At 42.1% G+C, this 22,810-nt stretch overlaps 9 protein-coding genes across 9 annotated transcripts; 6 read left to right on the top strand and 3 right to left on the bottom strand.

The window, feature by feature from the left end:
• Window positions 1–26: 26 nt before the first annotated feature.
• On the bottom strand, window positions 27–1,439 carry CYBJADRAFT_167837 (uncharacterized protein). Its single transcript, XM_020215095.1, has 2 exons — window positions 975–1,439; window positions 27–937 (listed from the first exon to the last, which is right to left on the bottom strand). Exons 1-2 carry the CDS (start codon window positions 998–1,000, stop codon window positions 463–465), a joined length of 501 nt encoding a protein of 166 aa, XP_020070276.1. The 5' UTR covers window positions 1,001–1,439; the 3' UTR covers window positions 27–462.
• A 1,030-nt stretch (window positions 1,440–2,469) lies between these two features.
• On the top strand, window positions 2,470–4,274 carry CYBJADRAFT_181546 (uncharacterized protein; the record flags this gene model as incomplete). Its single annotated transcript, XM_020217007.1, has 5 exons — window positions 2,470–2,543; window positions 2,576–2,666; window positions 2,701–3,051; window positions 3,116–3,323; window positions 3,345–4,274. 5 exons carry the CDS (start codon window positions 2,470–2,472, stop codon window positions 4,223–4,225), a joined length of 1,605 nt encoding a protein of 534 aa, XP_020070275.1. The 3' UTR covers window positions 4,226–4,274.
• Window positions 4,232–5,806, bottom strand: LEU5 (coenzyme A transporter). The gene has a single exon (XM_020215094.1). It carries the CDS (start codon window positions 5,452–5,454, stop codon window positions 4,324–4,326), a length of 1,131 nt encoding a protein of 376 aa, XP_020070274.1. The 5' UTR covers window positions 5,455–5,806; the 3' UTR covers window positions 4,232–4,323.
• Window positions 5,807–6,502: 696 nt separating this feature from the next.
• Window positions 6,503–6,912, top strand: CYBJADRAFT_173234 (ubiquitin-conjugating enzyme E2; the record flags this gene model as incomplete). The annotated part of the gene is made up of 2 exons (XM_020216441.1): window positions 6,503–6,867; window positions 6,894–6,912. 2 exons carry the CDS (start codon window positions 6,503–6,505, stop codon window positions 6,910–6,912), a joined length of 384 nt encoding a protein of 127 aa, XP_020070273.1.
• A 73-nt stretch (window positions 6,913–6,985) lies between these two features.
• CYBJADRAFT_162622 (MFS general substrate transporter) lies at window positions 6,986–8,590 on the bottom strand (the record flags this gene model as incomplete). Its single annotated transcript, XM_020213702.1, has 1 exon — window positions 6,986–8,590. One exon carries the CDS (start codon window positions 8,588–8,590, stop codon window positions 6,986–6,988), a length of 1,605 nt encoding a protein of 534 aa, XP_020070272.1.
• Window positions 8,591–9,244: 654 nt separating this feature from the next.
• Window positions 9,245–11,324, top strand: CYBJADRAFT_167832 (uncharacterized protein). Its single transcript, XM_020215093.1, has one exon. The coding sequence runs from the start codon at window positions 9,305–9,307 to the stop codon at window positions 11,189–11,191; it is 1,887 nt and encodes a 628-aa protein (XP_020070271.1). The 5' UTR covers window positions 9,245–9,304; the 3' UTR covers window positions 11,192–11,324.
• Window positions 11,325–11,444: 120 nt separating this feature from the next.
• CYBJADRAFT_91045 (uncharacterized protein) lies at window positions 11,445–13,496 on the top strand. The gene has a single exon (XM_020218005.1). The coding sequence runs from the start codon at window positions 11,545–11,547 to the stop codon at window positions 13,390–13,392; it is 1,848 nt and encodes a 615-aa protein (XP_020070270.1). The 5' UTR covers window positions 11,445–11,544; the 3' UTR covers window positions 13,393–13,496.
• Window positions 13,497–16,405: 2,909 nt separating this feature from the next.
• On the top strand, window positions 16,406–18,993 carry CYBJADRAFT_167830 (uncharacterized protein). The gene has a single exon (XM_020215092.1). It carries the CDS (start codon window positions 16,667–16,669, stop codon window positions 18,560–18,562), a length of 1,896 nt encoding a protein of 631 aa, XP_020070269.1. The 5' UTR covers window positions 16,406–16,666; the 3' UTR covers window positions 18,563–18,993.
• A 962-nt stretch (window positions 18,994–19,955) lies between these two features.
• On the top strand, window positions 19,956–22,287 carry CYBJADRAFT_167829 (uncharacterized protein; the record flags this gene model as incomplete). Its single annotated transcript, XM_020215091.1, has 1 exon — window positions 19,956–22,287. A coding segment is annotated over exon 1 (1,907 nt), but the record flags the coding sequence as incomplete, so codon positions are not given.
• Between the last annotated feature and the right edge of the window lie 523 nt (window positions 22,288–22,810).

Here is a 22,810-nt window from a genome sequence, read left to right as displayed (position 1 = left end):
ACTGTAATAATTTACTGTCCAGTATCTTCGTCAGCAGAGTGGGAGTTTGCTACGGAGTTTGCTACGGAGTTGTGATTTGACTTACCTAATGCTCTGATGGTCGCTGCCACGTGCACTCTCTTGTCCACAAGGGGGGGGTCAAAGTACTACTCGTGTTGATGAGCCTTCACAAGATGATTCAAAATGAGTCAATTTGTTCATTTGAAAGTCAGACATGAGCAACATGCATTGGCTAACCAGCGAATTGGAGAGCTAAATCATGGTTATAAAGGCGCCTTAGTATTTAAGCCCTTCTTTGACAGCAGATGTGGGCGGGCGACTGCCAGTCTTCTGCGCTAGTCTTAGGCACCATATGCATAATTGTTAGCCATATCTACGATTCATGATTCCATAACTTCTGACAAACTTTTAGGTGGCTGGCTCCCGTTCGCCTTTCCCTGGATCAAAGCTCAACCCTCTCCTTTAGTACCCCTTGATGAGTTGATCCAAGAGGTTCCATCTTTCCCGTCTGTGCTTCATCTGAACATGGGACCTCGTTGAAGGAGTTGCTGGCTCATGCATAACCCTCATAGTTTTTCTGCAAACCACTAAGGCGATGTCTACAACTATCATTTTCTTCACACGAACAACAACGTGGGCCTTTAGTTGAGAACAATGCTTATGTAGCTGCCAGTATGGGAAGTCGTCCCCACAGAAAACGTGTGATGTTGGTTCCTTTCTTCTGTAGAAGATCGGCCTGCAGTTATGCTCAACATGATCTATGTGGTTTTCTCTCCAAACGATACGACTACATGCGACGCCATGTGAGTGGTTCGAACGAAGAGAAACCCCTCGCAGCACACGATGTTTTAAGACATCGTGCCAATATTCCTCATTCGTATCGTCACATGTCTCTCTCAAATGACAGTGTATTTTTGGCAGTTCCCCTATAACCAATCTCCGGTCTCGATAATACGATGACAAGGCAGTTCAACTGATCAATCCTGACTCTGGACTGCATGTTTTCAAAGTGAGACACTGCTGGTTGCTGGGTGCTCGGTACCAGCACCGCTAATTCTCAACATGAGACACTGCTGGCTATTAATTTGTTATTTCTGGGTACCAGCTTAGGTGCCCAGTACCCGGTGTGCATTTTACAGTACTGCTGTATACTGAAAACACTGGATATAGCGAGGATGAAGCTTATATGTGATATGACTTGTATTTGAGAACAAGGTGGATCTCATAGCAGTCACCTCCAGCTTCCACTACCTCATAGTTTGTAGTAATTGGTTGATTGTGGTTAGACAACTCCAAATCACACCATATTAGGATAAACAGAAGTGATCTGTGAAAAGCCACTGCTGTGTGTTGTCTCAGAAATGTATATACGGCACTTTCCCAGTCTTTGACTTGTTCAGAACAGAGTACCAATTATGTAGGACGTCTAATGCCACGGGAGTTGAGGTAAAATAATCACTCGCCGATCTGTCGATTAAAGTGACGGATACATGAAGATCACCAACTATCACAACGTGTATTAATCAAGAATGTTCCCAAAATAGGTCTTGACCGATCCTGCCGTCTCAATGGCTCAAGTATGTTTCTAAGGTGACCCCTGAAGTATCTCTGCGTGTCAAGGGCACTCTTCTTCCATCTCTGGCTCATAATGCCCCTCTAGACACCATTCCAACACCTTGAACTTGTTGGTTTCAAACTCCCGTATTACACTTCAGCAACCGGCTCAATGAAGCCTCTGTGCTGTGCCTGATGAAGTGGCTATATGAGGCCTGCGTTTGGAACCAATTGACAAGAATTTACGAGCTCTTCATAAACCAAGGCTCCGTCATTGTTAAGTATCTGAACTAAGAGGCCATCTGAGCAATACTACACTGTTCAATATTAAGCGAGGCCTTCCTGCAAAGCAGAGCTCCGGCTTTTGATGTGATCAAGCCAATGGCGCATGTCGACTTTTGATACAACTTGTCAAATAACTACCCTACGCATCATACATTGAGCACAACAGTTCATCATCTCAACGCTAAAGTACATAGCCAATCCACTGTTAACTAGCTCAGTACTCAATATTCAGTCAAACGACCTACGGCATCCATCTTGAACACACAATAGCCCTCACTCCAAGCGATCACAGATACAATCGTCAATGGAACTGTCCTGAGACTGTCTGCGGTTATCAAAGTGTATCCATGACAGCAGTCTGTAAGTACACACTACGATAATTTTGATCACGTGATACGTCGATTACCCTTAAAGCTGCTCACTCACGAAGCGGGCTTTCTCTCATCATCAACATACATTCAGTTAGATTGCTTAAGCTGGTTTAAAGCTCATGAAGGAAGATGCTGGACCATTTACCCGTGGAGATAACGGGGGAAGTCATTAAGCATCTCGGTGTAGACGATATCAACAGTTAGTTCTCCATCTCACGGTTCAGAGAGTGTTTGACGGACAAGGCACTATTCCTATACAATGAGGACATCATCGCTCACAATGCTACGGGCTTTGACTGTGCAAACCTTCCCTTCCAATACTACACCAATGAAGTGAGCTTGTCTAAGCTCTTAACTCGTGATAGGGTGAACAAGGTGTTCTCTATCATGGTATTTACCAACTTGACCAACAACTCAGAGTCGACCACTTCCATGATAGGCTCGGCCTGTGAAAATGTATCAACACAATTCTGCTTTATTTCACTTCCAGACCCCTGGGAAGACATGGCAGGAAGCTATTTCGATTTCACTAATACCAAGCTCTGCCCCAAGAGCACTTGTCTACTCGATACATGATACTATTGTCGATGATGGAGGGTATTTGGAGGCCTTCAAGTTCCCGAACTTGTTGCAGTTGGAGCTCAGATTTGTTTCCTCCACACCAGAGAGTCTTGATTTCTCCAAGCTTGAAAAGCTTTCACTTGATTCATGCCAGAGTACCGACGTGGAGTCAAGGTGGAACTTACCATGTCTCAAAACGTTAACTGTTATCCAAAGCTTCGACACTATCAATGAATCTATTGACTATCAGGCAACCACGATAGAAGCATTGTCATTAATTGTATAGATGACCTTGAAACGTGGGAAGGTATCTCGAATGATTCAATACTGCGTATGGTTAAGAGTCCTCGTCCCGGTGGCATATGGAAAACCTTTCACTGAATTCATTGAAAGGTCTACAAGTGAGCGATATTGGCGAATCTTTCAAGCTATTAAACGTTGTAATGCCCAAAGTCGAAGAGATCTATATCACAGATACTTTTTCCTATAGTACAATGGTTCATTTATCCTCCATCGATGTCCCAAATTTGCTTGAACTCAAGTTATATGAGTGTAAGTTGACATGTTTCAAAGACATCAATGCTCCTTCTTTGGAGTTTGCAGATTTGAATATCGATCCTTGCTCTGATGATACCACTGGCTTAATAAAGATCCTCGAGAAGGTGAAGAACCTGGGCTCTTCCAATGGTCTTTGGTCAAAACATATGCCTATGCTTGAGAGTATATTTCTCGCTGAATGTGATGAAGAGGAATGTGATGAAGAGGAACGTGATGAGTTTGAGAAACAGAGCTTCCCATTACTAAAGAGGTTACATTCAACCTTCACATATTACAATGATGAGTTTCCTTCACTGCTACCTGACACGCCAGTGCTGGAGGTATATGAAGCATTTAACCCTCCAGATCTGGACAGGCTTGACAAGCTACAAGTATACCAAAACACATTGAAAGTCATATATATTATAGAGGATCATGCTTATCGTACGTTTCCAGCTAGGAGTGCTTTGCTTGCCAATGTCCAATTTCCACTCCTGACAGATTTGATCTTCATTGCTCAGTATTGTCCATACATTGAGCTCAGAGGTTGCCAATTTCCAAATCTGAAGATCTTGATATTGGAAAATGAGTCAAAGGCATTTGGTATGAATGCCTCTGAATTGTCTACGATTGAAATACAGACACCCAGCTTGACAAAGCTTCGCATCAAACGTCTCAGACTTGGTGATGTTTTCGAAGTCTCAGGGTACCCGAGGTTGACCAGCCTTGCTATAACGGAATGTCCCGATTTGAGAGGAGTTGTAGTGCTCAAGTGCCCTACGTTGACCAACGTCAAGATTCATCCTCACAAGCCTCAGCACAACGTGCAAGTTCGTCACGATGGCTCACTTGATGGTGTCGATGTTGAGCCATTGGATTGCTTTCAATTGGATTGCTTGCAATTGGCTCGTACCTAATACACGGTCCCCATATAGTCACTGTAGTATGTATTGTAGTATGTATACCAATAAAATCTTGGAGATGCTTATGCTATAACGTGGTCTGTGTCCTGGTCTTATATTCCCAGGCTGAACTTGGTTCTTTCATAGACGTAGAAACTACAGGCAACCATTGGGACGATCTTCACGAAGCCAATGCTCAGACCAACGTAGAACCCCTTGAATCCACGCTCCGACCAGATCTTCATCGCAACCTCCTTCATCGATACGAACTGGCCGTTGTTGACACCACCAACTTGCATTCTTCTTCTCACCACTTCCAGAGGGTAAGATGACGTCTGCGAGACCATTCCTGCTAGCCCACCAGCCAGTAGCTGAGCCCAAGTGTTCAGTGGGGTTCTCCGCTTCCCACTCACCGTGTTCTGCGGCCCTTTTGTGCTGTCAACGGTGTACGCTCTGATGTACTTTGACCTCATTATATCGTGGATGACGTCGTGTGCCAGGAACGACACTCCGGCGTAGGGCACCATGCCCATTATCGTTGGTATGAATCCTCTGTAGAAGTTTGTCATTGACGACAGCGACGGAGGCAGTGTTTTCTTGATCCAGTTGATCAGAAAGAAGTGACGATCCACTATGGGATGCTCCTTGTAGATCTCACCAACAACCCTCACTAGACGGCCTTTCCTCACGTCGTGATAGTGATCCTTATGGTGTATATGCATGTACTCAACGGGAGGTTTCTTGGTCTCGAACGCCAGTCTGACACGGATCAGGTCCAGCGGATAGGTTATGAATACGCTCATCAGCCCAGCTATCGAGCCCGACAGCAGCCTTCTCAGCGCAGTCTCGTGTTCATTTGTTGGGATCAGCACACGTCGCACCTGTTCGTACGCAACAAATTTGATGGCGGCGTAGGGGAACACCCTCAGCAAGGTGACACTGTGACCTTGGAAGAACCCAATAGCACCGTCATTGCGGTATATGGCACCAGCTGCACGGAACAGCCCACCCATCGAGCCCGAGTACTTCTTGTACACCGGGTTACCCGTCTGGAACAGGATCTTGATACGATCCAGCGGCGCTATCAGCGTCTTGGCTGAGCAGCCAGCTATGCCACCAGCGAGCCCGGTCTTTATGATATATTCAACAGACGTCTTATCGAGCATGTCCTTGGGAGCCCTTTCAAATGGAGTAGTATCATCCGCGTGCACCTTGGTGGTGTTGATGATTGGCCTGAGCGACATCTCTCCGGCTCTCTGTCGCACTGGCTCTGTGTGTGTCACTGCTGCTGTCTCTCTGGCACCTCCAGAGACCTCTTCCACCACTTTCAAGCACTGATTCTATGGCTGTGGAGGAAGGGATTATGGCCTATTGGAGGAAGAAGAGAGAGAGAGAAAAGAGACGATGAGAATTTTCGTTTTCGTTTTCCCGCTTTCCCGTTTCGTTTTGTTTCGTCGTGTTTTTCGTTTTTGCGTGTCGTTTTTCGCTTTCTGGGAGAATATCAGCGAAACTGTCGCTCGGTGTGACATTTTTATCCCGAATAGGAAATTTAATGGTCTACCCCACAGGAATTGGTGTGATCAACCCAGAGAAAAGTCTAGGCAGGAGAGGCTGAAGCCCCCAGGCAGAGAGCTGAGAGCTTCTAGGCAGGAGCCTCGGGGCTCACTGGGCGGGAGAGGTGGATGTTCCAGGCAGAGTTTTCCTTTTGATAACTCGGCTCCGTGTAAAGGGCCAAAACGGGTTCTATGGAGCAAAGGAGGAAAGCAGCAACAGCGCAGCGAAAGAGGGAATTTTGCCAGAATAAGGACCATAGCACACAGGAACTGCGATAAGCTGAAATGGTGCACGTTCAATTGGCTAATGTCCTCTCTTTTTGTCTTCAATCTGGGTTTGTATGCACAGTTGGTTCAATTGTAGCGTGGGGATCCATCTCTCTACGGAGGTGCTTGTAAGGAGAGGGTGTACAGATGGTGGGGGTCGATTGTACGGTGCAGTCGATTGTACGGTGCAGTCGATTGTACGGTGCAGTCGTAGTATGAGCACACCCTCAGTGATTGGTTTATACCTGAGGAAGTGATTTAATGACAGTGCAATTATACCTTTGCCATGGGGATGGAAGTGCTCGTAGTGTGCTTATGTAATATATGTGTGTATACTTATGTAATCTGGTGCTTATGTAATGAGTACATATGTGCTTATATAATCTATATATACATAACGTCCCGAAGCACCGTGAGACCGTTCAACATTGCATACGCAACCAATTAATACCCACGTCAGAGTCTTCAGGTCATGTCGAAAGCTGCCACTGTCAGACTCAAAAAGGAGTACAAGAAGCTTCTGGAACAGCCTGTTCCACTGATTGTCGCTAAGCCAGCTGAATCAAACATCCTCGAATGGCACTACGTGATCACAGGTCCTCAAGATACACCTTACGCCGATGGGCAGTACCATGGAACCGTTGTCTTCCCCAGGGAGTATCCCTTCCAACCTCCAACTATACGGATGATTACCCCAAGTGGTCGGTTTGTGCCTGGCCAGAGGATCTGTCTGTCTATGTCAGACTTCCATCCTGAGTCCTGGAACCCTGCCTGGAACGTTTCTACTATCCTGAAGGCATTGCAAAGCTTTATGGTTGACGATGAACCTGCTACCGGGTGCTTGGTTAAACAAGACGATCAAGTTATAATGAGTTTCGCTAAGCAGAGTAGACATTGGAATGCCACGTCAAACCAGCAGTTCAAAGCTCAATTCCCTGAACTGATGCTATAAGATTCATACCTGCAATTCTTTCGAATCACAACTAGCTTGGACTTCTTCCACAGATTCATCCGATGGCGCACCATCCGCACTCTTTTGATCACTGATGAAGAAAAGAGTTATGGTTGCTGCTGCAGAACACGCCAACGTGATGTAAAAGATATTATCAATCTTTGATTGCATCCGTTCCCTTTCATCTGACGTTGTGGCAATCTCGATCTCTCCCAGTACTGTGGCAGTCAATGCATTTCCAATACATATACCAACTTGTCCAATGGTTTGTAAAAACCCACTGGTGACACCTTGCAAGTGAACTGGTGTACGTCTCAGCATTGCATTGATATAGATGGAGTAGTATATGTTTATAGCTGCCCCGAATAGAAACAGTGGGACGAGTTCATAGACCCAATATCCATGAAGAGAGTCATATCTTTGTCGAGACATCCACAACAGCATAAAGACGGCAACCACTTGTGAGAAAATCAAGACAGCTTTCATTCCAATTCGATAGAATAACGTCTCCAAGTTCAGTATGGCAAGGAGACAAAGCCCAATGGACAGCGGGAGTATCTTAACACCTGTGATCAATGGAGAGTCCCCCTCGACGTATTGATGGTACTGTGTAAGACCAGAGACCATCATGATGAAATAGATGAAGGCCAGAAGTGTACATATCACAAAGGGGAAGAAATTTGGAAGAAACATCATCTCACGGGGAATCAACATGTGAACTTTATAGAGATATGAATCTTGACCCTTTGCATCAGCTCTTGAATCCACTCTGTCCTTGCGATTTTGAATTATGACGAGCTCAAATACAAATGCACCAACCAGCACCAGAACTCCAACTGGTAAAGGAATGTAAGCACTTGGCTTTTTCCATGAATCACCACCTTCAGTCAACCCAAGCGTGATTAACAATATTCCAATGACGAAAAGTGCACTGCCTCCAAAGTCCAGGTACTTTAACTTTGTATCCTTGTGAGCCTGAGGTTTGGCAATAGGGACATGAATGATGTATAAAATCATTGAGATCAAGACAGAGAGTGCAAACGTCAAGTAGTAAATCCCCTTATATCCAATACTTGAAACGCTGAAGGCACCACCAATTACGAAACCAAAACCAAGAACTGAAGTGTAAGCAGCCATCAGGACGACAAGGGCATTCCCCAGTGATTTGGCCTCAAAATAGTTACCTGCAATGGCAAATCCACTTGGAATTGTAAACGACGCTGTGATTCCCTGAAGTGCTCTAAAAACAATCAGCACAATGATCTGGTTCTCAATTCCAGCACATATAAGGGCGAAGAGACCAGTTATGAACAGTGAGGATATAAACACGACGTCTGGTCCCAGGATATCTGTTAATTTGCCCCCAAGCATGATGAATGCACCAAGAGTAAGGGCATAAGCAGAAAGAACCCATGAGACCGTTGTCGTCGTTGAATGGAAGTGCTCTAGAGTGGAATACATCGTGGCCATAGAGCCAGCCACGTTTAGGTTGTCCATTGCAACACCAATAGCAACAAAGGCGAAGGCAAGAGCCTTGCTTCTCTTCTCAACTGGGTAGATCGACTGTAATCTCGTATGGATCTGGTACACTATCTGTTTGAAGGACATCTTTTTGCGTGATGGTGGGATTGCTGGCTATGCTACAAAAAAGTAGAAGCTCTGGGTCAATTTATATTTGCCTCTGGATTACAAATGTTCGCATTATTAATGCGAAGGTATCTTGCCTCTACGTACATACACGTTCCTCGAGTCCAATGCTCAAAACACACATAATTCAACATTTGATGATGGGTAAATCTGAGAATTAGTAATACCTGCATGCAATGCTGCAGGAGAGGAAGAGCCCCGTAGCGGACTTAAAGGAACATATAGCACGAAAAGGGTATGTCCCTAGTACCAATTGGCTGAGTCTCGGGGTTCTCTGCTGTTTGAATAAGTCCAATGTTGTCGCTGGATGTCCGTGTTTAGAGATTACGTCCACTTATTCCCGTTTTTAAACACTGTGCTTGTGAAGAACTAAAACAGGTGCACTAGTGGGATCGCCGAACTTGGGTATTTACTGTCAATTGGACAAGATGGTGAATCTATACTACAACCACTGCCTATAGAACCAATTGATGCTATTCACAGGGGTTGCACTTCGATATTTGATCACCGTTAGAAGCCAAAATATGTTGTGTCGCCTCAGGTCACGTGATTAACAGTATAAAGCCTTGCGCCTCGCTGCATTCCCAGTGACCCATAGATGTTGCACTTTATCTGTCGAATGATGAGTTTGCCACCATACCAATTCACTCTGAATAGGCACAATACCGTAGTACAATGCTCCACCGGTTACCTGTCGAGGTCAACCAACAGATCCTCCAGTACCTAGCTGGTGCTGATGTGAATAGCCTCCTATCAATCAGACAGATCAAGGAAAAGTTACGGGACATAATTCTATTGGTGGAAGCTGACCATGGGTTGCGATTCCAGATCGAAGATCAACCCAGTGAGACGTTTCCAGCAATTGTACAAAGGTGTAAGTGGAGTGACATGGTGAAGGAGAACTTTGAAAAGTTCAAAAACTTTGCATACGTTGTTATCTTAGCTGGTGATATCCGTAACTTGAAGGGATTAAGTACTCTTGTTCAGCTCCAAAAGGGAGGTCCAAAGCTGTTCTATTACTTCACAGATAAGCCCATTATGGGAGTCATCTTTGACCGCACAACATTGAAGTCTTTGGGCTACAAAGACACCTCAACTCATCAATACTGTTTCTCCAATGTTACTGCTATGACTGTTAAAAGTATATCGTATCCATCGACAGCTTTCCAGTTCCCTGCATTGAAGAGCCTGACGTTGGAGAGAACCAGCTTTTTGCCGGAGAGTCTCAACTTTCCTGGATTGTTATCCTTGTCTCTAATCTACTGTGAGAGTATTGATGAATCGTCAAGATGGAATCTGCCGTCCCTTAATAAATTGTATGTCCATGGTAACTTCAGGACAATCAATGATTCTATAGATTACAGAAACACTACAATAACTAAATTGGAATTGCACAGTATCAGTGATTTAGAAAGTTGGTCAAATATCTGCAATAAATCTATTAAGTCTATCAATGCTGGATTTGTTCGAATTGAATTGCACAATATTCGTTTTGAATCGCTGAAACGACTCAAGCTGAGATCATATACGTTACAGGTCTCTCTTTTGAATGTTCCTGAGCTTGAGCAATTCACCTTTGAACGGTACAAGAGGTATGATTTCGGAGAGGACGTTTTAACCTCCATTCAAGCTCCAAAACTCACTCACTTCAAATGCACTTGCGGGAACTTCTCAAGATGGGAAGATATCAATACTCCGTCTTTAACCAATGCTACTATTGTTGATTCTGCTGGTCCAGACTCGGATGTGGCCTCTGACTTTTTGACAAATGTTGAGAATTTAAGGGTCACATCCTGTGATTGGTGGAAATATACCCCAAATGTGAAGCATATGGAGGTTTTTGGTGATAAAGCAAATACACAATGGTACTGGTACACGTTTCCTCTGTTGAAAACTCTACGAGTCTCGCCACCTCCGGACTGCACTGATGCCTTTAAGTCTTTCAGCTTACCAAATGCCCCGTCTTTAAAGCATATCGAACTTGTCAATTTATCAACCTATGATTTTTTGAGCACTCTCGGTGCTTTTATAGAGTTGGAGTCCCTTGCCATTCTCAGGCAGTACAATGGGCCAAAGATGGACAAACCTCCTATTGATTTTGAGAAAGTGAACCTTCCGCAATTGAATAAGCTGGTGTGTCAACTGGCATGTTCACAGTCTGTCACAATCATAGACTGTGTGTTTCCGAAGCTTGAAACTCTTGAGCTTTCAGGAAGTGAAACCATCCGAAGTGACGTGGTGAGAGCATTCAAAATCCAGATGGAGGCACCGATACTACAGAGGCTTGTTATTCAGGATCTCAGATCACATGAAGTTGTTGAAGTAACGAACTTCCCGGAATTGACTCAGCTCATAGTAACTGGATGCCAGGATTTGAAAAGCGTCATCCTAGAGAATGTTTCCCGTGTTAAAACCTTACAAATAGCTCCCTATGGGTACAGCTACTATAACACCAATAACAAGATCAACGTCTACCATGACGGCTCTCTTCCTAGAGGCCTCATTGATTCGAAAGAAGACTTCATCAACGAAGGTGTCAACTTCATTAGGGACCATACATAACAGACGTGGTCCCTGTATTATTCAACCACCAATCGATATAATTACCCCTTTCTAGTGACACATTTCCACGATGTACATACGTAGATCTGCGCCATAAGCTGCAAAAGCTGTTGATAACGTTGCAGGTCCAAGGAACCGAGAAGCATAGTTTATGTCCGGATGTTTGTCGATACAATTACGTTTAACCATTGGTGTTCGGGTTAATGGGTGTCCTGATGTAAGATCACGTGCCTATCTGTACATAACCTTGCGTCTCGATGCATTTCTAGTGACCCATATATGTTTCACTTAATCTGCCGAATGATGGCTTTGCCACCAGACAAAGTCACCCTGGGTGGATACACTGTGATACAATGCTCCACCATTTGCCCCTCGAGGTGAGCCAGCTGATCCTGGAGCATCTGGATGGTGTTGATGTGAATAATCTTCTATCAATCAAGCAGGTGAGAGCTAGGCTTCGAGACAGAATTCTATTAATAGAGTGTGATAACGATCCCAGCTACATCATCTTCAGTAATGTCTTCCCAAACATTGTACAAAGGCGTAAGCTGAGTGATATGCTTATCGGACACTTCTCCGAGTTTAAGAAGTTCTTGTACGTTGTGATTGTGAGTGGTAGAACACAGAGCTTGAGAGGAACCGGTGTCCAAGACATAGTGTCTCCCAAGAAGTACTATCACTTCATAGACAAGTGTGCAGAGAGTTGTATTATAGATAATGAAGTTTTGGGAAGGTTAAAGTACAGGTCCACGTCGACTGATGGGTACTGTTTCTCAAGTGTTTCAGATATTAGGCTTCACGACGTTATGTACCCTTCAAATGTCAAATTCCCTGTTTTGAGGACGTTGTCTCTGGAGAAGGTGTCCTTTTCACCACAGCATCTTGACTTTCCTTGCTTGAACTCACTGGCTCTTGTGAGATGTGAGAGCGTTGATGTGTCCGCGAGATGGAGTTTGCCTAAGCTTAAGAAGCTATCTGTTGAGGGATGCTTCAAAACAATTAATGACTCCCTTGATTATGGCACTACCACGATATCAACTCTGGTTCTATCAGGTATTTCTGATATGCATGAGTGGTGCAACTTTTACAACAGTTCCATTCGTGTCATTGATGCAGATTTCGATGATGTGATAATTGAAAACATTCGTGTGGAACTGTTGAAACAGTTGAAGCTCAAATCAAAAGACCTACAAATATCTCAAATGTGTTCTCCGAGTCTTGAAATTCTCCGCATAGAGAGCACCATGGCCCGTGATCCTGTAAATGTCGTATTATCCTCGATTGACGCACCAAAGCTGGAAGTATTGGAGGCAATGTGGGCAAATTTCTCACAATGGGAGGATATCAATACGCCTGCCTTGGTGACAGCTATTGTGACACATTCTACAGGCCCAAAATCTAATACTGGCTTTGAATTTATGAATGGTATCTTGTCATTATGGGCCACATCATGTGATTGGTGGAAATACACTCCAAAAGTTGAGAATTTGACTATTCTGGGTGCTCAACCCAACACACAATCGCATTGGCAGTATGAATTCCCTTCTTTGAAGACCTTGAGAATAGAGCCAGAATGGGGTTATTTATCTGCGTTCCACTCTTCCTTGCCTCATGCTCCAAAATTAGAATGTCTTGAGCTCGTGGGAATGTCAAACCTTGACTTCTTGTCAACTCTAAACACCTTTACCCACCTGAAGAAGATCAGTATCCTACAAGTTAAAGGTTCAATGAGCCTAAACAGACTGCCCAATATAAATTTGGAAGATTTATATCTTCCTTCACTCAAAACATTGATTTGTCACCCTGCATATCCACAGAGTGTCAGTATTGTTGGTTGTGAATTTCCTCTACTGCTGACGATCCAGTTTCAAGGAATTGCAACTGTCACCAACTATCAGCCACCTCTTTCTCGATTCAAGATGGAGGCCCCAATGTTGAAGAAGCTAACTATCCAGGGTCTTGAGCTAGGCCAAACTTTCCAAATAACAAAATTCCCTAATTTAAGTGAGCTAGTGATAACCGGAAACCAAGGTATAAGAAATGTGATCATAAAGAATTGTCCATTGCTGGAACATTTAAGCGTGTCTCCCTATGTTTTCAGTTGTTACAACACAGACAACAAGATCACCCTTTATCATGATTATGATTCTGTCTCACAATTCATCTATTTCAATAGGAGCGTTACATTTATAAAACAATGACCCACAGGTTCTCTCAATATTCTATACCTACATTTTTGGACAACCTCTTTCAACATGAAATCGATTTACATGGAATAAAGAACAGGGAATTACAAATTGTACTTGTGTCCTTGGTGCAAAGACTCAATTAGACGATACAATTGGACTTTCTTTACCTCAATGAAGCGCAAATGGAAGATAACAACTCCGTTTCCCAATTGGTGAGAGATGATTACTATTCGAATAGCCCCTCATCTGTCATTGGCCAGAGCACCTCCATATACTTCCTATAGGAACACAATTTATCTATACTACTACCTGGGGTTACAGATACATTTATGCCACCACATCCCCTCTCCAAAATCCATTGAATCATATATGTTGCTTGGATACTCGCCAGGTATGTGAATCTCTCTGCACTGCCTACAATTAATATATACCCGGTACAGTACTAGTAGAACCTCTACCATCAAAACTGGGCTTCAAATGACATCTACTGGATATTCCATGGTGCTATGTTATCGCTCCATAATTGTCTTTGGAAACTTACTATGTCAGTTATCAGATATAGAAATCTGAAACAGCTACACCACACAGAGGGTCGTTAAACACACTCAATGATTCTGCTCAACAACCGTCACCATCATCAACAGCCATTGAGTGGTGTGCACTCAATGTATGTGTGTTGCTCCTACCATGTTGTATCCAAATGAACGTACTTCCCTCTTCTTCAGTTTCACCTCTTCTACCATGCCTGTTTAGATAGTTATAGACAACAGTGAAGAAGTCCGAGCCTTGAGATCTCCAAGGTTGAGGTCTCAGGCCACAGAGCTGCTCACTAAATTGTCGGCAACTACCTGAACAGTATGGTAGAGCTGGTGGTAGTCTACAACTACAAATGGTGAGCCAATCCCAGTGGATACCGCACAACTGCATCTGTACGTAATCCCTCCAGGATGGCTCGGGTTGATATATACGGACAATATCTAACTGTCTAACTCCAGCCACTTCAGTAGTCAATAGTGCCATCTTTGAGTTCAGCCTTCGATTATCAACAGGAGGAATGACAACCACACTTGAGTCCAGACTGAAGTCATCTACCGAAAGTTGGACAGACTTCCTTCAGACAACCTTCATCCTGGACGATCTTGTGTGACTGTCAATCTCGCAGTCGAAATCTGATGGACTCGCTGTAGCTACCGAAGACTTCATCTTCCATCACCAACAGTCATATCAACCACACTTGAATTCAGATTGAGCTCATCTAAAGAAAGCTGGACAGACTTTCCTGAGACAACCTCCATCCTGAACAATCTCATGTGATTGACAATCTCGTAGTCGACAACTTCTGACAGACTCGATGTCGTTACCCAAGACTTCATCTTCAGCACTTCTTCGAAGCCATCTTCCATCACCGACAGCAGTCATGGCAACCACACTCGAGTTCAGACTGAGGTCGTCTAACGAAAGCTGGACAGACTTCCCTGAGACAACCTTCAACCTGAACAGATCTCGTATGGTTAACTGAACTTCCAATGATAATGCCGTATCATAACCCGAAATCAGAGAGTAGCCCAACTGTACTTTTGTATCACATGTTGTCTGAAACCTCAAGACGATAGCATCCCAAAAGCACCAAACCTCTGTCCAAAATGCTCAGTTAGCAAAGCCCTCACTATCTGTAGACCTTGTACCTTATACATCCTGTTGTAAATCAGTGATCTGGTAAAAGACAATCAGCCAAAGCAGTGACCATACAAAGCAAGTTGACCAAACTCACTTTGTTTTGCCACTGCTCAAGAGTCTTCATGTATTCCCAGCTTTGTTGCTGTGCTAGACAGTACACCCTAAGACGTGTCAAGGTGATAACCTTGAAGGAGGTGGACAGACTCCAACAAGGCCATCAGCCGTTGTTCCCATCTTTGGAGATTTGTGGGAAAGAGTGGAAAGAGTTGAAGAACAATTTTTGAGGATTCAGAGCTGATTAAATATTCAAAGCACTGTGTTTGTGGACTTTCCATCTAAACGGGTTATCTTGATGGTAACTGGGGTTTTGTGAAATATGCAACTCACTCTGCATAAAGGCAGAATGCACGAGTTTGAGTTAAATTGTACTGGGGATATAGCTGTTCGCCATACAATCCGTCTCTTTGTGTACTGGAAGATTGTCAATTTTTAGTTTACTTCATGCGTGTCATCATGCACTTCATCATGTTTATCTGCTATTGTTTCCATAGTGAATAAACCTTTGTGTGATATGCAACCGTTTTGATGCGTGCAGAGAGTTTTGACTTACATAGCTTAAGGTTACGATACACATAATCACTATACATCTAATAGCCCAGATGTGGCTTAGTGTACACTATCACGTTTATGGTGATGTCTTTATTGATATTGTTGAGATAATCCTTGTATATGCTACTTCAGAAAGGATGTGAATATGACTGATTAGCTAACGAGTGTACGATGCGTTATATGTGGTGTCCTTCATGGGCTATTCACCATTAGCATTACTAACCGTGGTAATGATGACTTGGTTTAGTTTCAGTCCATTCTAGTCTCCCGTTGTTGTGAGCCATAGATGCTCTTTTCCATCGTGAGGATGGTAAAACTGTAAGCTTACCAAATGAATCACTGGGGGACCCATCCATAGCTCCTATATACATTAAGCGGTGCTCTTGTACCACCATTCTGTGTTCTTTCCGTAGTTATGATGATACGTTGAAATATATGTCGTCGGTTATGGTTTCTTTGTACAAAAAGCTGTCAATATTAAAATGGTAAAGATGGTTTTCTCGTAACAGCCTTAGTTCTTGATTCATTGGAGTCCAGGTATTTCCTGTTTGGGCCATTGTTTCATATCAAATCATGCTATGCCTATATATATATATTGACTAGATAAAAGCGTGACGAAGAAGTAGTTAAGCCTCGTCCGAGATCAAGTTAAAAAAAGCTATACCATACATATCTCAATACACTACATCAGATTTTTTCGGTCTAGATTTCCATATCTTTTCCTTTAAAAAAGGAAACAGTTTGTTTAACGGGGGGGAAAGAGGCAAAAAAGTGTACTTTGACGGTGAGTGGCTCAGCAGGCGCAGCCGAACATCGTGACTGTATGTTCTGCAGTCTTCGCCTCGTTGCTATTGGTATAACCATCACAGACATAAAAGTGTCCTTATTATATAAGCTTCGAGCCTGACATTCCCAGATTCGAAAGAGCGTTGGCCACCTGGCTGTTGAAGTTATAGCTCATTGTCTAAGCTCAGTGCTTTGATAACCTGAGGATAAGACAATGTTGCAACACCTCCCCATAGAGATTGTGGAACAGATTGTCCCATATCTTGATGTTCAAGACATTGATAACCTGCTTTCCATTGAATGCTTTAAGGGAATGTTGCAAAGTAGGGTCCTTGTTGTTGAATGCGGTGCTGGAAAACCTGAGCTACCGGTATTCTTGAGGCCCCCAAAACTTCCTGAAATATTCCCAAATCTTACGAAAAGGTGTACTTCAGAAGAGTTTACAGATAATATTCCCATGATTGAAACCTATATTTGTCTCGTCATCCTGAGTGACAGCTTTAACGGTGCTGAGATGATTGAGCACCAGGATCGACACATCTGTAAGAAGTACTACTTCGCCGGTGTGAAAAAATGTACTATACACCCTGATACGTTCAATTTCTTGAGGAAGAAAACTGCTTCAATGGACACCATTTGTTGTCCTTCAGTGGATTGTGTCAGCTTTAGGGGTAACCTTGATACCTCCCAGTTGCAGTTTCCCAAACTGACTCATTTGGAGCTTAGAGATCTTTCCTTCATACCATCAAGGCTTGATTTCCCACTCTTGACAAATCTGACACTCTTTAGATGTGAGAGTTCCGATGTTTCTTCAAGATGGAAACTGCCAAATCTTCGAACACTCTTTGTGAGAGGGAAATTTCGCTCTATTAACTCATCCATTGACTATGAGACTACGACAATGAAATATCTTGATTTGGATGAAATTGAAGATATGAATGAATGGTCAAGAATATCCAATAAGTCTTTGAGGAATCTCGATGTTCGTAACCTCAAAAAGAACTTCATTTTGCATCATATGAAACTTGAATCATTACAAAGTCTCGTCATTCACTCTGATTCTATCACTATCTCCAACCTTGATCTCCCGAATGCAGAAACTATGGAAGTGAAACTTACAGGGAGTGAAAACTCTTTGAATTTTATCTTTTCAATTAATGCACCAAGATTGGTATTCTTGGAGCTCGGTGGGAAAACAGTTGGTCTTTTAAAAGGCATCAATATTCCTTCTTTAAAAACTGTTCACTTCGAAGAAACAGGGGATCCTCTCACTGAAGCATCGAACACTTTTCTTAAGGGAGTGAAAAGGGTAAGAGCTGAGTACACTAGTTGGTGGAAATTCTGTCCCCATATTGAGAAACTTGAATTCTGTGGTTCTGAATCACAGTGTCGAGAGTTAGAACTGTTCCATTTCTCTGAACTGAAAAGCTTTACCCTTTTACCATCAAACCCGCAAGGTGACGGAGGATGGAAACAGTTGATTTGTCCTGATGCCCCCGGTCTTGAGGCTTTTGAGATTAGGAACTCCTCGGTACACCATGTTATCGATAATCTGGGACGTTATGATAATTTGAAGACCATCTCTATCTTTCAAGACTGGGAAGCAAATACATATCCTCCGGACTTTCATTTCAAATCTTTAAAATTCTCAAATTTGGTGAAACTGAAGATAAAGCTTTGCTCAACAGACGTTGTCATTATCACTGATTGCTATTTTCCAAAGTTGACAAAGGTTGAAATTGAAAGGGAGCACTATCACGTGGATCGTATTCCACGTGATAGAGATCTTTCTCTCGTGGAGATGGAAGCACCAAAACTTAGATCGCTATACATCAGTGGTATATCTTTGGTTGACGATTTTGTTGTTAGTCAATATCCTAATCTGAGATCATTGACAATTATCAAGTGTTCCCAATTGAAAACACTGACTGTTGAAGAATGTCCGCTCCTTGAGACGTTTGAATTGTACTCATCACACAAAGTTAGCCTCAATCATGACGGATGTTTGAACAGTTTATGGGGAGATTCGTCAAACAGCTCTTCCCGTTTCGGTAAGAAAATGAAATCAATACTTCAGAAACTCAAGAACCCATTGAAGCCCAAAGATTAGTGGTTTCATTACAGCACTTCCACTCTGTTTATTTGATAAGTTAACAGGGATGTGCAAAAAGGGATTCTCTCATATGATTGATATCTGTGAAGGTATTGCACTTAAGCAACAACAAAAGATCACAGTAATAAGAGAACTAATCTATTTAATAATAATGTTATTGTTGTTGTAACATACATTAGAAGCTTGTCTGGCTTCCATAGATATGAACTACCTGGAGCTATAGCACAGCATAAGAAGAAAGTATTATGCAGATTAGGTTTGTCGAAGAATGAACATCATTAATAGATTAAAAATTATCAACATTGAAGGAATGTGACTTCAAGCTACAGAGATACATTGATCGTTTTCCTTTAGCAGACAATTCTCTGTTAGTTGGTAGAGCATGGTGGTAGGCTTTTCAACTTGGGGTTATATTTATGAGAATGTGGGGAAATTTTCATAAGATATCAATTGGTTAAAGATACTCACCGTACTTATTTGGCCTAGTTTATAGAAGGGTGTCTGATTATTCAAAATGGTAAAGGAACTTCCACCAATCATACATATTAAGCTCTATAAATTAGAAAAATAAAGCCATTCGTAATAGAGAAGAGCTCAACCAAGAATCTTCAATGTACTCTCCGGGTATAGGGTGCTTGAGAAAGGTGACACCCAGAAAAGGCTCGAGCCCCAGATCATATCATTACCATAGAATTGAGGATATTTACAATTTTGATCAATAAAATTCGAAACATACACACTATTGGCAGATGTACAGATCCTTGGGAGCGAATTCTCATTAGTCGGCGAGGCCGTTGAGACGAACAAATGGATAAGCACATATAATATGCTTGTCCCACATATCGTGGAAGATTAAAAGTTCAATACCTACAGTGGGTTATCAACCTTGATGTTCGGGTTTAATATGAAAACTCTGCCTTTTTATATCAATCAAAGCTTTTATATTCATATAATGATTCATTAATATTGATAATTATTACGAAATACTCAAAAAGAACCAGAATCTCGTTAATTAATCATTCAAAAGCATTTAATTTATTTCAAAAAAAAAACTATTTCAATTTAACATCAGTAAAATTAATATGCAACAACAATCCAACCTGCCCATAATAAATATCATAATTCTTGAGAAAAATCTACTATAATATCATCATTAACCATTAAGTAATCATAATATCACTCTTAATACATCACTTGTTCAATACTGGGAATATGACCATAGAGTAGTTGATGCACCAACTGTGACGGCTCCACACTGATCAGTAAGCCCGCGACAAAAAACCCTCTAGCCGGTGGTGTCCGGGTTAATGCCTGCCTGTAGTGTTATGTCTCAATATTGAACTTCATCTAGGAACATAGAGCTATGGACTTCATTCTAGTTGAAGATTAGTAATAATTGACAAGTGACGATGCTCCATCGACTTCCTGTGGAGGTTTTAGAACTTATAGTTCTGTATCTTGATGCTCAGGATATAGATAGTCTCTTTTCCATTGACTACTTCAAGGAGAGGCTTGGAGAGGGTGTACTTGTATTAGACGTCAAAGCTGGCGAGTCAGAGGACTCGGAGGAGTCGTTAACTGATAAGAAAGATGCCATCTTATGTAAGATGTTTCCAAATCTCACTAAAAGATGTACCTTAGAAGAACTGAATAACAAAAGTTTCAGACTCAAGTCCTTTGTGTGTCTTGTTATCTTAGCAGATGATATTGGAAGTGATGAGCTAGTGCAAATTAAAGATCTGAACATCTGTAAGAAGTATTGTATCCCTACTATAGATGACTTTACAATATACCGTGATGATTTCAGTTTCCTGGAAAGGAAGAATGCTTCGATGGATACAGTTTGCTACCTTGATGTTCGTTCTTTAGACTTCAGGAATAGTCTTGATTATCTCCACCGTTCCATCCTTCAGTTCCCTAAGCTGGAGGAACTCACATTGAAGAAGATCTCCTTCATCCCATCAAATCTCAACTTACCATTATTAATAAAGATGACTCTAAATCAGTGCGAGAGCTCAAACATTTCTTCGAGATGGAAACTGCCAAAACTTAAAACGTTATTCGTGAGAGGAAAGTTCAAAACTATTAACTCCTCAATTGATTACGGGAACACCACAATTGAAGAAATGCGCTTAGCGTCGATCAAAGATATGCGTGAATGGTCAGGTATTTCCAATAAGTCATTCAAAAAAGTTCAAGTAGGCGTATACATAGACCAGTTTACACTACAAGATATGAACTTTGAAGCAGCAGAGTTTCTTCGTTTCTCCACAGAATGTACAAGTGCAAGTACTGTCTCTAATTTGAAACTTCCAAATGTCGAACATATAGAACTGAACCTCTCCAGTGATGAGAGAGACTCGCATTCTATCTCTTCAATCAATGCTCCAAAATTATTGGTGCTTCAAATCTACAATACCCGGTTTGCACTTTGGGAAGACATAAAATTTCCTTCTTTGGAGAAATTGATTATCATAGATACAAGAGGCCCTACAGATGAACGTTTTAAAACATTGGCTAAATCTGTGAAAACCCTGGTCTGTGAGAATACAAATTGGTGGAAGTTCAACTCAGATGTTGAAAATCTTACATTCTCCGGTGATGAATCGAACTGTAGGGAATTAGAATCGTCCCAATTCAATCATTTGAAAAGCTTCACTTTTTCAACATCCTTTTATACGAACGAGAGGGCTGATTTGACAGATTACGTCTATCCAGATGCACCAAATATTGAAAGGTTAAGAATTAAGAATTCCCCACAGTATTATCCGTTTGATAAACTCAAGCGTTACAAGCATTTGAAAACGTTATCCATATTTGAAGACTGGGGAGCTGATGGAGACGTTCTAGGAGTTTCCTTAAAAAACTTGAAGTTCTCAAATTTGACGAAGCTTGAAGTAAAGCTCTGTTTCACCGATGTCGTCACCATTATTGACTGCTATTTCCCAAATTTGGAGATACTAGATGTTGAAAGGGAATTTGAGTTCGATTTCTACGAGATAGAAAGATCCCGTGGTAGGGATATATCTCAGATAGAGGTGGAAGCACCTAATCTCAAATCTCTGAGTATCACTGGTGTGACATTAGGCGAGCACTTCATTGTCAGTCAGTACCGGAAGCTAAAACAGTTGAAGATAATTGGGTGTGCCAAATTGAAATCTCTGACAGTCCTGGATTCACCATTGCTGGACACATTCAGATTGTATTCATATGACCAGGTCGATCTTCATCATGATGGGTGCCTAAAAGATCTACAGAAGAATGTAGAAGTCCACGAGGTTGAACAACCTGACTTTGATTATGAATCTGAGACTGAGTAAGCTACCCACCATGCTCAGCAAATGATTTGATATCGTTTCTCATGCCTCACCTCTTTGTCTGCTGATTCCAATGATCGCTGTGAAGAGTGTGAGCAATCATTGGCTTATGTGATAGCTGACCGTCTACTCGATTTCCGGATTTGTTACCGAATTAAATCAACCATAAACTACTGTTACACTTTACAGCTATTACACTCCTTCTGTTGTACTGAAACAACTTGAATTATGAATCGTGGATATTCGGGTGTTCTCTACAATGGTCTAAAAGGGACTCCTTGAACGGTTATAGCTCCACCTTTTTGATTCTTATGAACCAACCTTTCCTCTTATATTGTCTATATTATATTGTTTCGAGAATTATTTTATTGTCATTATCTATAAGTTTCAATTAGCACACCCTGGGCAAAGGAACATACCACACAAAAGTTATTGGTGGTAAAACATATATTGTGACGTCGATATAACTCGAGGACTATAAGTTGAACCCCGAAGAGTACATTTCATTGAGCTCCAACGCATGATAAATCTACACAATCTTACATAGCCAAGACATCAAGGTACATATGCGAACGGGTTTCTTCTTGTTGTGGGTGTCTGGGTGTGCTTTTTCAGATCTATGCGTAGTTATGGCAACTGGAAAGCTTAAAGCCGTGAAAGCATAAACAACACGTAACCAGGGGAACATGCGCACAAGTATCTGGAATTTCAGATCTAGCTAATTCTCTCAAATTCCCGGTTTAGCTCTCTCCAGAATCACTTTTACAGATCCAGCGATCTACGATTGTATGGGGTTCAGAAGATGTGAACAGAAAAAGGTCAATTGTTATCTCTTTTCTTCATGTATATAAGACAGATCACAGATCATGCACATTTCATCAGCTCAGTAGTCGTTGTCATTGTTTCTGGAACCGTAGTTGTCGTTGTC

This window comes from Cyberlindnera jadinii (genome assembly GCF_001661405.1).
Source record: "Cyberlindnera jadinii NRRL Y-1542 unplaced genomic scaffold CYBJAscaffold_7, whole genome shotgun sequence".
Classification (NCBI taxonomy): domain Eukaryota; kingdom Fungi; phylum Ascomycota; class Saccharomycetes; order Phaffomycetales; family Wickerhamomycetaceae; genus Williopsis; species Williopsis jadinii.
Note: the sequence above shows the minus strand (reverse complement) of the source record. Positions and strands in the feature narration are given on the sequence as shown.